General features: G+C 41.0%; 1 protein-coding gene across 2 annotated transcripts in view; it reads left to right on the top strand.

The window, feature by feature from the left end:
- The window catches only part of pde4d (phosphodiesterase 4D, cAMP-specific), a 193,660-nt gene that overhangs the window by 38,743 nt on the left and 138,810 nt on the right, over positions 1 to 16,107 (top strand). Inside the window, exon 1 of one of the 2 annotated variants that reach the window (XM_035943274.2) lies at positions 6,248 to 7,088. The exons of the other annotated variant lie outside the window; for it this stretch is intronic. Within the exon in view, the coding sequence (XP_035799167.2) occupies positions 6,787 to 7,088 (302 nt within the window). The 5' untranslated portion in view covers positions 6,248 to 6,786. Of the gene's footprint in view, positions 1 to 6,247; positions 7,089 to 16,107 lie in introns of those variants that run through there. 2 annotated transcript variants of the gene reach the window in all.

Genomic DNA, 16,107 nt, shown 5'->3' with positions numbered 1-16,107 from the left:
CTCTACAGCCACCTGTGCTCAGTCCTCTTGAACATTTACTGAAGCATTTGAAGACTGAGAAAGACAAACACTCTTGACATCACAAGAAGCTCTTTGGAACAGTGTCAAATTGCACTGGGATAACACTGGTTTTCAGGTTTTGCACAAACTTGTCAAGTCTAAAATATATTTGCACAGAGATTCCATTTCTCACTGAATTTTTTACACTCATTTGGAAAAATGTTACATTAAGTTCAAAATAAGTGCAAAATAGAACTTTCTTCAGTCGTGGGCTTAACTTTTTGGTCTCCACTGTATGTAGATGCATATAATTAAATAGTAGAATTAGATCTAAGCCATAGTTACAGTGTCTCTTTGTGAAAATAGACCTATATGTCGTCAGTAATATAACAAAAAGAGGGCAAACAACACCAAACATGGCTTGCATTAATAAGTAACTTGATCATAGCTTAGTTGGTAGAGAGGGTCATATATTAATCATAATATTGGCGATTTTGCATGTAAGTTGCTTTGTCCAAAATATATGTCAAATGAATGCAATGCAAAGTGAAAAGGTTGCTAATTAGCAGTCAGCTCTCATTTTAAAGATGTCTGGGTGTATTTTACATAACAACAAAGGCAGCTATCAGAACCAGCCCGTTTTCTGCTGCCACATTATCATAAATCACTTGGAAAAAAACCTGAAAATATAAACACAGGTGACAGAATGCTCATTGTGATAGATTACGTATCCCCCGCATCTTTCAAGTCTCTGCAAATGGAGTGTCATGCTGTAGTGAAATGAACACAAACTAATGGTGGCCTAAAAGGTAGAAAATCAAATACTGTGTGATTTGGAAATTGGCTGGAAATTATGTTTGCTGTGTAGGTGATTAATAACATGCAAACCACGTATTTAAATTATGCCTGTCTGGCTACATGCTCTAAAGAGTGACTCATCAAACATCGAGGTCTAATAGATTTCTGTTGTCAGCGCTGTCACTCACTGAATCAGTGAATGTAATTCCCTGTTCAAAATGGTATAAAGTACATCAACGCAATCTCACAGAAAATACAGTAAAGATCCATTCATATTTGCTTTTGAATTTCCAAATGTAATTAATCTAATGTGTAGTAAATGGTAGTCTTTTATGTAATGTAACCCATTTTATTATTTCTGATTGTCTAGTTGTTTGTGTGACATTTTGTGTGCGGGCTGTAGACCTTAAAGCCTCAGCTTTGCAGGTAATGGCAACCATTTTTTCCTCAGTTTTATGACAGGCAGAGTGTGTCAACAAATGCATGACACTTTAAGTGAGCACTCACAGTCTCTCGGTGCCTGGAAAACACAACAATACCACAGCTAAAAAGACACACACAGTATCTGGTGAAAGCTGGAGAATGTATCAGAGTGCTTTAGATGAAATGAGGTTTGGCAGAAGCAGGCACCAAGTCTCCAACCAGCTAGATTCTCGGGGGGGGGGGTACGCTGTACTATACAGCGTTCTGTATCAGAGACAACAGTCCAGTGGAGAAGTCGTAATCTAACTTTCTGAATGAAATATATTCAGACAAGTTGAGGTTGCATTTAAATTCAGCGGTCAGACCTATCTGTCAGTGTAAAATCCTGTTGTCGTGGGTTAGTATCGTACATGGAAACTGATGACAGAATCCATTCATCAACCAGAGGGAAAGTGGCGTTCCTCTGACTTCTCTTTGATCACGACGACATGCTTGGAAAGGCTCTGTATCGCCCTCATACACATCGTGCTACCTGCATAGCACTGTTCAATGGCTCATCGTGTACCAGATGAGAAAGAAAACGCACCAGCTTACTCTTGTTGTCTCCTCTTCTGGCTCCTGTTTTGTTCGCCTTCTCTCTTTCTTTGCCAAGGATGATGGGACCTGCAGTGCCTCACACAGTAAATGAAAACAAAAATGAGCAGTGACACACGGTTAATTAATAAGGCCTAAGCTTGTTAAAGGGGCTGTAATTGGAGAATGTATTTTATGTAGTAGTCAATTTACTTGTAGAGAAACAAGAAAAACTGTTGTTCTAAATGACATTTTCAGGGAGGCAGAGCAAGTTTTATGGTCCACAGTTGTGCTGAAATAGTTTCCTTGTCTTCAAAAGGGCTGCTTAAATTTCAAGATCATGTTTATTTTAAGAAATATAGTACATTTTTTCTTTGTTCCTATCATTTTTTGTTGCTGGATGCATCACACATCTGCATTGTTGGCAACATTGTCAACTGTATCAACACTGCTACCACAACAAACGTAGCCTTGCTGAATAATTTATTTCAGGACTGAGATAATGCCAAGAAGTGTTGGCCATTAGATGCACAGGAAGCTCATCCTCACTGAAAAGGTGAAACTATTCCCAAGTGTGCACTGACCACTCTTTGAATGGTATGGAGAAGGATTTGGACATTTGAAAGGTGGGTATAGTGATTATTTTTTAGTAAATATAGGCCTGTCACAACCTCCTTTTTTGTATATCACATATTTTTCTTTGGAGAGAAGCTTAAAAGCTAATTTTTTTTGTTTATTTTTGCCATCCTATTTTTCAGTACTGACGAACACGACCAGACATGGAATCAGTGTTTTTGTTGTGTAATGGACTATATCCTTTAAAACATTTTTGGCTGTTTTATTTTAAAGATTTATTCACACTCACTTGTCTGACTCTAGTAAAAGCGCACATATAAATCCATCAGTCACGCTTCATCAAGCTCGTAATCTTCAATTTAAACTCTGATGGGCGCCTAAGTTTATTTTAGCCACTAAAAAGCTTCTCTCGTTAACTTCAATCCCATCGTACAAATAAAACACTGAATTAGAGTTTTGTGCATAATGTCAATATTTTCTTATTAAAAATGTCCTGAAAGTTCAGATTGAGCTCAGGTTTGATTTAGAAAAGGTTTAATGCAAATAATTCCACCGTATCAACCTGGAATCTGTGTGGAACAGCTGACCTGTCAGATGTGAAGAACACAGAACATAATTCACTGTCAGATGCTGCATTAATGAAGTTACCGCTGCTTTGCCACGTGCATAAACGTGCACATCACTGTCATACACTATCATTTGTGCTGCCATCTGATGGTGCAGGTATTAATGAAAATAAAGGGAAGAGTCTGACACAGAACCAACTGTGAGCAGCAAATGTTGCTTCAGAAGGTGTTTCTGCAAAATCCCAAACAGCATTTTCATTTCAAACATTAATCCAACACATTTCAGACCTGTCAGAATCACATTAACAGCTGTATTTTGACAGAAATGTCAATATGTTATATGATAAATACCTGTGGGATCTTGACATACCTCAACTGTTGTAACACCCGATGACCCCAGGAAATATTACTGATGGCGTGTCCAGGTGGATCAAGATGATTTACTGTATGCTCTACAAAGTGTAGTAGATAGCCTACAATATGAAAAGTAACACAAGCAAAAGACATGGCAGTAGATTTGTGATTTTGCAGTGCTCTGTGTGTACAGACTTCTGCTTACTAGAGACATGCAAATGAAAGTTTCTGAACTTTCTCTGTGCAGAAATAGGAAGAAAATTCTAAAACACTGTGCCACGCACATAAATTTTAATTACCAAATGGAAAAACACTGAAAAATAAATAAGAAGTAGCAGACAGATCCAATGACTGGGTTCAAAGGAGGACATGTTTAGCATGTTTTCCCCCCCAAAGGATGCATTGTTAAAACAACAGCAAACAAACTTGATTGCTTTAAAACATAACACAATAAGTCTGATCAATTAAAGAAAAAAGACACTGCAGGGATGAGAACAGGTGATGTAGAGACTTTGAACAAAAGCAATACATCTCAACTTTGCTTCAAGCTTAATTCATTTATTATTCAACATAACAGCGAGGAAGAAATACACTATTGGGAAGCATAAAGAATGGAGGATGTGCCACATTAAATGCTCCAGCTGTAACTTTTGACTGAATTTAGTGACATTTTGTATGCAGCTCAATGAGGCTGTCTGCAGTATTAATGCAGCAGCCAAAAAGTAGCACAAAGTAGTGCACTGTGTTCCCATTAGTTGCTCTCATAGTGAATTCAAAACAATGATTTTGTCCATTAAACAGTGCAAATTGTCTTTTTCTCTCTTCACTGAGCACCTAGCTGTACTGTGAGACAGCTTTTGCTTAGTCTGCAGACTAGAGAAGGGAGACATTTTAACATAATTTGTCCCTCCCAGTACATTAAAATACATAAACACACTGATTCGGTTGGAAGACCCAAGTCCCAAGAGATTTTCTGGTAGTGTAAATAATGTAACAGTTGAAGATAGTGGATGAAATTCTGTTGCTTACAGCAACATTAATGTATAGGATTTATTTATTTTCTGTTATTGATTAAGACTGTTAGTTTATAATTATTTTTCTCACAGATGAGCCCAACACATCGGCAGCAAATCAACAAATGAACTGACTGAAACACCAAGCAGCAGATGTTAATTATGTTATTAATATGCAAAAAGATGTCTGGATACAAATAAGCTGACGAGGGCTGATAAAGGCTGTACCAGTATTAATGCTACTACTGGGTATTCCCTCAATACTGGATCAAAGCAAGCTATCAGTTTATTGATTTCCCGAACACTCAAAGTAATCCCAGGAGCCCTATGCCAGAGATCAGTTGAAAATGAGAAATTCCTTTGTTTTCATTTTAGCAGACACATACACAAAGATTATACATGCAGATGTACAGATCCCACTTTCACTGCCCTGATGCCAATCCAACACCAGTGCTGTGTTTTCTTACTTAATTAAAAATCTGTACAGCTCACAGTGTGGGACTGATTGAGCTCATTCTCCTATATGTAAGGAAACACTAGCCTACAACTAGACATTCAGTCTAAATTCTAAGTATAAACAGGTGTACACAAATTTTTATTTCAGGTTCGTGCTAACTATGTTCTCGAGGGCTGATAAAATTTTGTTGTGACTAAGAAAGTACTTGATGCGAGTCAGTCAAGCGTGTCTGATAACCTATTAAGTATAGTAAGATCAGTATCGGAACAATTGGGTAGAATCACTAATTATTGACTGGATCATATTTATCTAAGTCACTATTATCTCAGTTTAATCAAATTCAGCATAAGTCAGAAAAAGAAAACACAGGTGGGACTTTAATTAAAATAGGATTTTAAAAAAGTAGGGATAATATTTGTCAACATATATTAGTGTTACAGTGTTTTCATCACACTGCTGAAAGCATTTTACAGCTTTAAGCATTCATGTTCTATTGAATTCAGACAGATTTTCATGTCAGATGTTTGATATTTACAAAACTATTAAGTCCGTGACCTTACTCAAGGAGTGTAAATTTGAAAAGTTGCCAGTGTATTATGTGCTGAAGGTGACTCTCACTGCATGTTGAGACGCTGTCCTCCCTGGGACCTTGTTTAGGAATCATGCAATGGAAAAAAAATGAAATGAATATACAAATCAGGTCAGTTCTCCCAGTGTGTTGTCATCATCATGGCTAAAGTCCACTCATGACCTGTCTGTGTGTGCATGCATGCATGTCACGCGTGCACTTTTTATTCTCTTTGCTGTGTGCTGTTCTGCCACCATTGCACATACCTGCCGCTTCTGATTTCAGTCACCTTGTTTCGGAGATTACACTTCTGCTGGTAAAGCAGGAGAGATTACATTCCCCCCCAACACACACACACACACACACACACACACACACACACTCTGTTAGTTTCCAGAGTAATGGGCTTTATGCTCCAAAGGGAAGTATATATAGGGAGAGGAAAGGAAGAAAGAAAGCTTCCCTGATAGTCCCCTTTCCCTGGAAATGATGGCAAACAGAAGAGAGGAGGAGGGATTTAACAAGGTGCCTGGATGTTTGCACTCCTCTGTGCCCTGTGGACACACACACTTCCTGTCATGACTCCCACTTTAATTAATTTTCACTGTGAAGGTGAGCTTATTTTACCTGCAGTGTGATAAAAGTCTGCTGTTGCAAATGCGTTCCTATTTTTTATAAATCCCACCTCCCATATGCAACACTCTGTGATCTTCCTAAATCTCATTTGAACTATTGGGTCATAAAACAGGCTCAGTGTTATATTAGTTGGCCACCTGGCTCTGTCCACTCCCACCTCCACCTACTTCTCACTCATGGAGGATTTCGGGGGAGGTGCTTTGGTTGGGTCCTTCATGTTTAATGTATTATCCTGTTCCCTATATCCCGTCGCCGCTCGTTCCTGCAGGGCACTTGGGGGGAAAGGAAGGATAGTGCTGTCATGTCTGGATGCTTTTACGCACACAGTGCTCCAACTTAACCAAAACAAGCGACGCTTTGCAGAAGTTTGCATATTGTGGAGGGAGGGAACATCCGTGTGGAACTGTCCTGCACTGAACATTTCCTTCTGCCGCAGCAGCACAAGCACCTTGCAGAAATGGGCGTGTTCGGAGGAACCGGGGAGCATTCGGAAAGCAGACTGGAACTGAGAGTTCCTGCTCGTAGCCTCAGGGACGCTTCCCCCCGTGATGCTTAAATGGATGCATTTTTGCCTCTGTCCATTGCATTTGTGCACGGTATTGGCGGTAAAGTTGATGGAGTTAAACTCATCCAAAAAACAACTGGACGTGAAGCACCCACAGTGACTCAAAAAAAGTTGTCTGAATTACTTCCAGACTCCTAAATTTCTTTGAAACCCTTGAATTGGCAGTTTTGTCACTCCCCCTTCCATCACCTTATTTGCATTTGAATGCTCCCAAAGCGTGAATCTCTCTGAAGGGAAATACATTTTTGGTGAGGAGGATGGACCCTGCCTGTGGGAAAGTGGGCACGGCGTCTTTGGTCACCGGCGGCGGAACCGGCGTGAGTGCAAAGGCGCCCAAACATCTGTGGAGGCAGCAGAACCAGGCGACGCTCTCTCCGCTCCACCACCACGCGCTGGTAGTGCGCAAGAACGACCGAGTGAGACAAAGAGGCTTTTCGGACACCGAGAGATACCTCAACCCGAGAAACATGGACCGGACTTACGCAGTGGACACGGGGCACCGACCCGGGCTGAAGAAATCCAGGATGTCGTGGCCGTCGTCCTTTCAAGGTCTTCGACGGTAAGGACAGAAAAAAAAGGGGGAAATTGCTCTTCCTCGCCTTGTTTCTTTCTCTTTTTTTCTCCCCAATTCTCCTCGATGAAGATGGGCGTTGTGTGGCTGCCTGACACGCGGCGTCGGAAAAGTCTTTTGGCTTGTATTTAACTTTCAGGAGGTTATGGCATATTTTTTTTTTCGGGCGCAGCCTGTCCTCGACCTCTGCTCAACATCACTTTTTGGCAGCACGCTGTCCTAAGCATTGTGCAGTGCTGTAATGGTAAATAAAGGGTGGACAAAGTGCTCCATGATGCCGACAGCTGAAGGGTTAAAAAAAGGAAGAAAAACACAGTATTATCATCATAAGATCATTGCATATGACGCCTCTTTTCACAGTTATCATCCTGCAGCTCTTTTCTTTTCTGTATTTTTAAATATTGGAACTTACAGTAGCTGTTTATTTAGGTCAGAAAGACGTGTCAGCCTGGAAAGGATTCGTGAAATTCTCAAACAAGAGAAATAGGCAAAGTGACTGAGCAATACACAGAGTAATCACAGGCGGTTGTGTTTGTGTTATACACCAGGCAGAAAAAAAGGATATGTTGTGCACAAGAGATAGGTGGAAGTCAAAGGTAGGCTTTAACCAAAGGAAGGTCACAGGTAATATTCTTATGTGCAGCACCCTGAACACATCAGGGCAGCATCCTTGTCCCTTTAAGACAGTGTTTTGTGATCTTGAGGGGATAAAAGACACTTAGTTTTAGCATCTCTGGGCAGCCAAGTGTTTGTAATTGACATGACACTCTGCTCTCTGAGAGGGAATGAGATTCTGGTAGGACAGCTTCACTGATACACCATGACCACAGTATCTGGAATGACACAGAAATGTGACACACTTCCTATGACAATACGAATAATCACAGCGCACGTATGACAAGTGGGTCCTCAGATGCTGCTTGCACATGAGCATTTAAGCAAATGACGACAGTAATGTTTTGCAATAACAATTTTTAATGAAGCCCGGCTGTATACAGACCGATACAAAAGCAGCTCGGCACTCAGACAGCTGGGTGTGCGGGGAAATGTTTCTGCTCTAATTACTCACTTGTTCTGGGAAAGAGGGAAGAAAAAAGGAAAAAAAGACCAAATGAAATGAAATCTGAGAAGGTCACCTCAGCTCTCTGGCTTAAGTGACTGTTGCGGGTGTAAGTTTCTGACAAATGGCTTGCTGTTTCCTTTCTTTCTTCTTTTTTTCCTAAATGTTGGTTTAGACATGAGTGATACTCGCCCGCAGGTCCAGTCACCAGTCAAGTATTGAAATCGTGCTGACTTGTCTGGCGTAGAAACAGAATGGTACCTGTCACAGTAGCAGTCACAAAGAGGAGAAGGGAGGGAATGTAGAGAGCTCAGAGTGGTGTGCTGGACTAAAATGTCCATGTGATGTGAAAATATTGCACTGAAACTGTATTGATTCCAAAATGTAAAAGGAGATACCCATGCAGATTATCTGCAGTGAGGATCATTCAAACGGCTTTTGCTTCAGGAGGGGAATTACAATTAGATTAACCCAAACAAATCAAATTTCACACAGAAGCCTAATTACATAAGAGGTGCATTGCACTCCGGCACATATAGAGAAACACCAACACCAGTTTAAATCAAAGATGAGCGCTTGTGCGCCACAGCTGAGAACACGAATGTTTTCGGTTGGGTCATTTGATTGGTTGTGTATTTTATTCATTAGGTTGCATGGTTTGGTGAGTTTTCCTGTTTCAGTGTCCTCTTCTATGCACACAGGCCTGCATCTGGTGGGGATGTCATTAGATGAATACACACTACATTCATGGTGGGAATCATATTTTGTAAACCCATCAAGACACACTGTCCACAGCAACAGTGCCGGGGATTTTGTGATGTGCAGCATATTGCATGATAGTCAGAACAGTAGCTGCTACATAAAAGCAGAACAGCTGCAGTTAAAATATGGGCAGTAAAGTCATCCACCTCCACCTCGAAGTCACTCAGGTCTGTGTAAACTAAGATTAACTCAAACTTTGCAATGGCATATTAGCATTAAAAGACAAACATGTTGTATCAAAGTTCCGCTGTTTCATTAAAACTAGCCTGGCTGGCATTTTGCCTTTTTGGATTGTGTCATCCAAATACCATTGAGTTTGTCCTCCTGGCATTTATTCACATTTCTGCATTTAAGTGCCTTTTGACAGCCATTTCGAACATTCAGCCAACAGCGAACTTCTCCTCTGGGCCCAAAAGCCTAGAAGTTTCAGACACCCTATAGACTACACAGCTGGTGTGTGATGCATGTTGTTTACATTGAAGCCATGCACGTGATGGAGTGTTCCAATTAAGGCTGCAAAGATCACACATCTTCACAAAAAAACCCCAACAACTCAGCAATCGAGTTTTTGCTGCAAGTCTGGTAAACAAGACATGTTTCCTGATTATAAGAGATAGATATAAACAACTTCTGACGCAGTGCCCTAGTAGAAAGCTAATAAGAAGTGCCAGCTACTTGCTCAACACATACAGTTGATATCAATCTTATGTATAGAGTGAGACAGCAAGTCTTTGCCTGAGAGGACTGTTGATGTTGCTGTGTGTGCCTGAACGGCTGGTTTTGTGCAAAGTCCAGCAGCCCCAAGGTAAAACACATCACCCAAATGTGTCACAATCTAGGCTGGGCCTGGATGCAGCTCGAGGCTTCAGGGAGACCTCAGCAAAAATCTGGAGCATTCTTTGATGAGGAGATGGCATTTCTCCCGTTCCTCCACTGCTGCTTGCCTGTCCCTGCCATGGGGAAGTTGCAGGGCGATTCTCTTTATCTCTGGAGATGTCACTGAAGAGCAGGATCCTGATTTCTTTTCTTTCTGTACATTCGCAATTCAATATTTGGCGATTGGGTGGAAAAGGAAATGTCAAAGCAAAAAAATATCTAAAGAGGGAAGAGAGAAAGGATGGAAGGAGCTCCAGCTGGATATTTTGTCCCCTCACCAGCGGCAGATTGGAGATCGTACCCCTGCCCTTTCACTCTGCGTAGTATTCAACTGCCGTTGATTTTTCTCCAGCCAGTCCTTCTTTCCTGAATGCTGTTGCCAGCATGAGTTTTTTTAACCAGTATGAAGCGTAACCACCTGGCTATGTCATTAGATCCCAAGGGTGTTAGTGGGCAAGGCAGGGGCTGCTATTGGAAATGGCTATATATAACCCCATAATCAGAGTCATATTCTATAGGCTGCTGCAGCGCTGTCACAGTGCACATATACTGTAATATAAGGAAAGTGAAAGATGTCCAAAATGTGCTAATAAACATGTTGATACTCAACTATCTGTTAGCACAGATCAGCATCAGCCATCATGGTATTTTGGGTAATGAAATGGGTCATTGGGGATATTTTCTGACTGGGATTCTGATGTGAGTCGTGTCACAGAATGAAAGGCGGGCAGAGTTGATGGTTATGTGAATGCCAACTCCTTCTCTGGGTCTGATTGACTTATTTATTCAGACAGAAATGGAAAGTGTATTTAGTACGGTCTCTGTGACTTGCTCTAGTTTGGAGGCTGAACATGTGAATTAGAAAGTAACTGTTGCACACATATTAGGGTGAGAAGTTAATTTTAATCTCTCAGATGTGGACTGCAACTAGGCTAGTTGGTCACTCATCATATGTGATGTGCTAGATCTACAAGTGATAATACTGAAGGCCTTTAAAATAGTTTGCTATAACAGGATCATAGTGAAAACTATACAGTAAATATCAATACAAAGGAGCAAAGACTTGTCTTTTATTCAATGCAGAAACTTGCAATTTAGCTGTAGATACTGTAAATCTGTATAAGAAAGGGATCACATTTCCCTTTGCTCAGTTATATGCACAAACTACAGTATATCAGACAGTGCTTTGTGCAATAGATTTCTTAGCACAGATAGAGCAAGAGACTAACTGTAGAACATATGCATAGTTAGACGATGGTCTAGTATAATGATATTCCTTCACCAAGTGGATGGAATAGAACCGAAACAATTACCGTATTTTCGCGACCATAAGGCGCACTTCAAAGTCTTAAATTGTCTCCAAAATGGACGGAGCGCCTTATAATGCGGTGCGCCTTATGTGTGCACCGAGTTCCAACATCTGTAAATGTTATTGTGTGACTTTGATGAGCTCCGCTTGACTGACTGACAGCATTTCCTGCCGACACGCTGCTTATATAGAGAAAAGGCGGACGTGACAGAGGACAGCATGAGAACGTTAAAGGGGGAAGTGTGGGCGTGAAAGAAGACGCTAAAGACACGCCCCCAGTTGGTATATAGTGCCGGTATTTGCATTATGCAAAACAACATGGGTTTGGCGTCACCGTCCCTGTTGATCTGTGACTCCATGCGCGTCCATCTCACAGCCGCTGTGAAAAACCAAGTGCAGCAAATGAACTCGGAGCTTGCTATCATTCCGGGAGGCTTGACGAAGGAACTCCAACCGCTGGACATCGGTGTAAACAGGGCGTTCAAAGTGAAGTTGCGAACGGCGTGGGAGCGATGGATGACAGATGGCGAACACAGTTTTACTAAGACTGGGAGGCAGCGCCGGGCGAGTTACGCCACAATTTGTGAATGGATTGCGGATGCTTGGGCTAACGTGTCTGCTTGCACTGTTGTTCGAGCTCTCGCAAAAGCCGGCATCATTTATGAGGAGCCGCACGGCAACGAGACTGACTCTGACAATGACGAGCGGGAACCTGGCGTGTTCCATGGAGAACTAGCCCAGCTGTTCATTTCGGATACAGAAGATGAGGACTTTGATGGATTTGTGAATGAGGATTGATCAAAAAAACAACGTGAAAACATTGCTAAATACTTCAATAAAGTACAACTGAACTCAGTGTTGCTTCCGCTTCCTTTTTTAAAACACACGCTAGCATGCATGTTTTCAGCTAGTACAGGTATGTTTTACTATGTCCGCGCTCTATGATCCGGTGCGCCTTATGTATGTGTTAAATACAGAAATAGCACCTGGAACTGAGACTGCGCCTTTTAATACGGGGCGCCTTATGGTCGCGAAAATATGGTAAGACAAACCATAAAGTTTTGTGCCACTTGGGAGCTACATAGAGTCTGCTGCCAAATCTATGGTATTCAGATTCAGAGCTTCAGTCAGTGTTGTCTGTGACTGCTGCTGATTAACTCTTATTCTCCTGAAAAGTTACCTAGCCTCTGTCTATGCACTGCTGTACACTCATACACACTAACTTCGACATGTTTCTTTATTTTTTTATTCTATTTTTGAAAAAACATCTTGCAGACCTTTGAGTGACAATACAGTCTGCACTGATATCATTATATGTACATGCACTTCTTTTATCAGTTACATCACTCTTAAACCACGTAGGCATCTGAGGTATAAGTCTGGTAGCTATTCCTATTTTTCTAGGTTTTAAGAGGATGTGTGTGTGTGTGTGTTTTTGTGTAGTGCCTTAATATATTGGCAAATGATGTGCTGATGCTAGCAGACTGCATGTTTGACACTATAGTACCTGATGGTAAGCTGGAACTCTGAAGCATACAAATGCAGTGACAGTTTAGCTGCCTCTGATACTCTTTTGTGGCACATGAAGTGACAACACAAATCTGTTTCTTTGAATGCCAGCAATTTTGGTGTCACAATAAAGAAGGTGGTTGCAGGAATTGCCTTCTTTGTTTTGAGATTAAGACCAGCAATTCTGTCTTGAGTTTTATATAATCCATCTATGTCCAATCAAACTTATATTAAAAAAGGCCCAAAATACATTGTTTTTAAGGAAAAGTGGATTTGCACACTGACTAATTAATTTCCTTTACCAAAACAAACTGACATTAGGTTGAGCAACAGGGAAAATTAGTGTTTAATCAATTATTGCAGAACACTGCTGATACACAGGGACAGCAAGGTCCTACTTATAGAAATATACTCATTCAGGGTCAAACCGAAACAATGTTCAGCACAAACCCCCAGGCCACTGTGTGCAAATGGCTCTAGGACACCATCACTGCTTCATAAAAGATGGGAGCTGTACTGAAACGGTATAGTCACAAATAGAAACAGAGCTCCGACAGTGTATGTCAAGCAGAGAGGACTGGTCATCTAATTTTTAGCAGCAGGAATAGGTATTTGTTTTTCATAGCCCTCCCCTGACTCTCTTTTCCTCACTGGTCATCTGCTCAGCTAATAAAATGCACGAAACCCATTTTTGAAGGACAGCACTGTAAGAGGCTACAAGCCAAAGCCTCTCCAGACTGCCTGCTTGACGCTGGGTGATTCCCTGAGCTCTTGGCTGGCTGTGCTGTACTGATCATATTACACACAACAGGGTGATAAAGACTCTAGCTGAGCTAGCAACTGGTCTGGTCGAGGGTCTGCTGGCTGCGTTCAGACAGACTATGTGTTATCAGTGATTTGTTATTTCTGTCAGGGTATCTGTATCAAAGCTGTTGAGTGAACTATGAAAGCAGACATGAGAACAGAATGCATTGCCTCTTAGTGAATCATATGTCTTTAAACTCAGTGCAATAATACCTTGTTATTTAAGGGGAGATCCTACAGGTGAAGAGTAATACAGATACCCTCACCAGACTTCTCCAGATGATTTCTTACATTAAGGCAATTATTTTTTGTATTGCAAGTTTACATAAATTGTATGTTTGAATGTGCTAGTTAGATATGATCTCATTTAAATATGCACCAATTTCCGTAAATGTCCAGTAGACAAAGTGTAATGAAATAAACACCTAAATAAGTAATGTTCTCCACTTGTCTTAAAGAAGACGGTGCATTAAACCAAAATACTTTTGCAGTGTATCGTCTTAATAAATCTTTGATTACCTGGATTCTCCCAACAATGTTAATGTTAATATTCAGGCAATATCATCTTCAAGTTGATTGTTAAATAAACCAATAAATGTATTAGAAATCCCGTAAAAAAAAAAAAAAAAAATAGAAAGGACTGGGAGGGCAGATTTCCATCAATAAACAGCATCAGGATCTCTCTGGAAGCAGGTGGTAGTGGGATGATTATCAATGGAAGTGGAAAAAAAATACTTTGAAAAAGAGTCTTGCACTGATGATTAAAGTGCACTACTTGCTTTTAGTGGCCTGCAGATGACGTGAACAGAAATGTGAGCAGTAGGTTTCCCCTCATGGAGTCGTGTCACACAGAAAACATATAATCTTGTTTAACAGCTGCAATAGAGAAGTTAAGTTGCAACACAGTATTATGGCAGTTAGCAGCTCCTGGAAGAAATGAGCAAACAATAAACAACCTATCAACATGTTGATACAATTAGGGTTTCATAAACTAGCCTGTAATGAACGGTGCTGTTGTGGTAACTGTCAGTCATGCCAGGGTCCAGTACCTCATGCATGGTACTTGGTTTCTCAGATTATTTCCCTCAGCTTTTTGATTATTCTTTTTTTTCCCTCAACCAATTTTCTTTCTTTCTCTTTCAATTAGTTTGTTCTCCTGAGACATATTTTCTCTGTCTCCCGATTCACTGACGCAGATACTGGCACACTCACAAATAACATTGGTTTGCCAGCTCATATTGACATAGTTACTATGCCCTTTTCATCTTTTCCTTCTATCTCTCCCATTGTTTTTTTTTCCCCTTATCTCTCATACATGCTGTTCATGTCTATTGATTCTCCTTCCCCCTTCAGTGTCTTGGTCCTGAATGACTTGCCTCTCAGGCCCACACATCTCCTGTTGCATCTGTCAACTGTCATCTGAAGGCTGAAAGTACCACTGCAGTTCATATTCACCATCTGAACAACTGCATTCATGTAGCTCTACCTAAAAATTAACAAAAACTGCATAAATGAGCAACATTTCTCAGAATATCTTGGGTAGTTTTTCATATTTATGTACTGTTACTAGTTATTTTTGCATTAAAAATTTTTCCTTTGAGCCAAATCAGTTTGACTGTCAGAAAGTAATTTTTAGGTATTTTTCATGTATTTTATTGAGATTTTGACTAAGAACGGACATGAGCTAAGGGGGAATAGTGAGAAAGAGGTAGGGAATGACATGCAACAAATGTTCTTTGCCGAATTGAAGCTGGGGATGTTGAGATTTAGGATTTTGCCTTAGGGCGGCACAGCTAGAAGGTCCTAAGTTTGAATCTTGGCCTGGGGTCTCTCTGTGTAGAGTTTGTATGTTCTCCCTGTGCCTGTGTGGGTTCTCACCGGATGCTCTGGCTTCCACCCACAGTCCAAAGACATGCTGAGGTTAACTGGTGGTTCTAAATTGTCTCTAAGTGTGAATGTGAGTGTGCCTGGTTGTCTCTTTCTGTGTGGCACTGCGATAAACTGGCAACCTGTCCAAGGTGTCTCCTGCCTTCGCCTGAAGTCAGCTGGGATAGACTCAGCCCCCCACGACCCTACAGAGGACTAAGTGGTGTATAGGTGATGGATGGGTGGGTGGATGGATGGATGGATGGATTTTGCCTTAACCCCTTAGTCACAGCATCACCCCAATGCTGGATTGACTTAATAGTATAAGCAAACAAAAGAAGAAAACAATGGGGTACCCACATTGCTCTGTTTCTGTTGTATGTTAATATAGACTGTAATTTACTGGACATGTCATCTATAAAATCCAGGATGTAGTTTATAATGAATGCAGACAACCCACATTTTGTTCTATTTTTGCTATATTATGTTTGTGTATGCCTGATTCTGCAGACATCTCACGCTTACAGTGTGTGTTTGCTGGCACATACATGAACAAAGTGCATGGTAGTGAATTTTGGACTGCTCATGGACTGTCTGTGTAGAGGCTTTCAGACATGGACAGCTGACCATATTTAGGCAAGGCTAGATTTCTCCCTTTGAAGCCCCAGGGTAAAAAAAATTAGTTTTGGTTGGTCGTATTTGACCACTGATATGCGTTTCATTATAGTCTGAGACATGTAAAAACTGATGAATAGATAGCTGAACCTTGGCAAACTCCAGCTGCTGATTAGATGTTGAGTCATGGCTAAAATGCGGCTGAC

The sequence above is a fragment of the Amphiprion ocellaris genome, chromosome 6, assembly GCF_022539595.1.
Source record: "Amphiprion ocellaris isolate individual 3 ecotype Okinawa chromosome 6, ASM2253959v1, whole genome shotgun sequence".
Lineage (NCBI taxonomy): Eukaryota > Metazoa > Chordata > Actinopteri > Pomacentridae > Amphiprion > Amphiprion ocellaris.
This window is presented reverse-complemented; position numbering and strand designations above follow the sequence as displayed.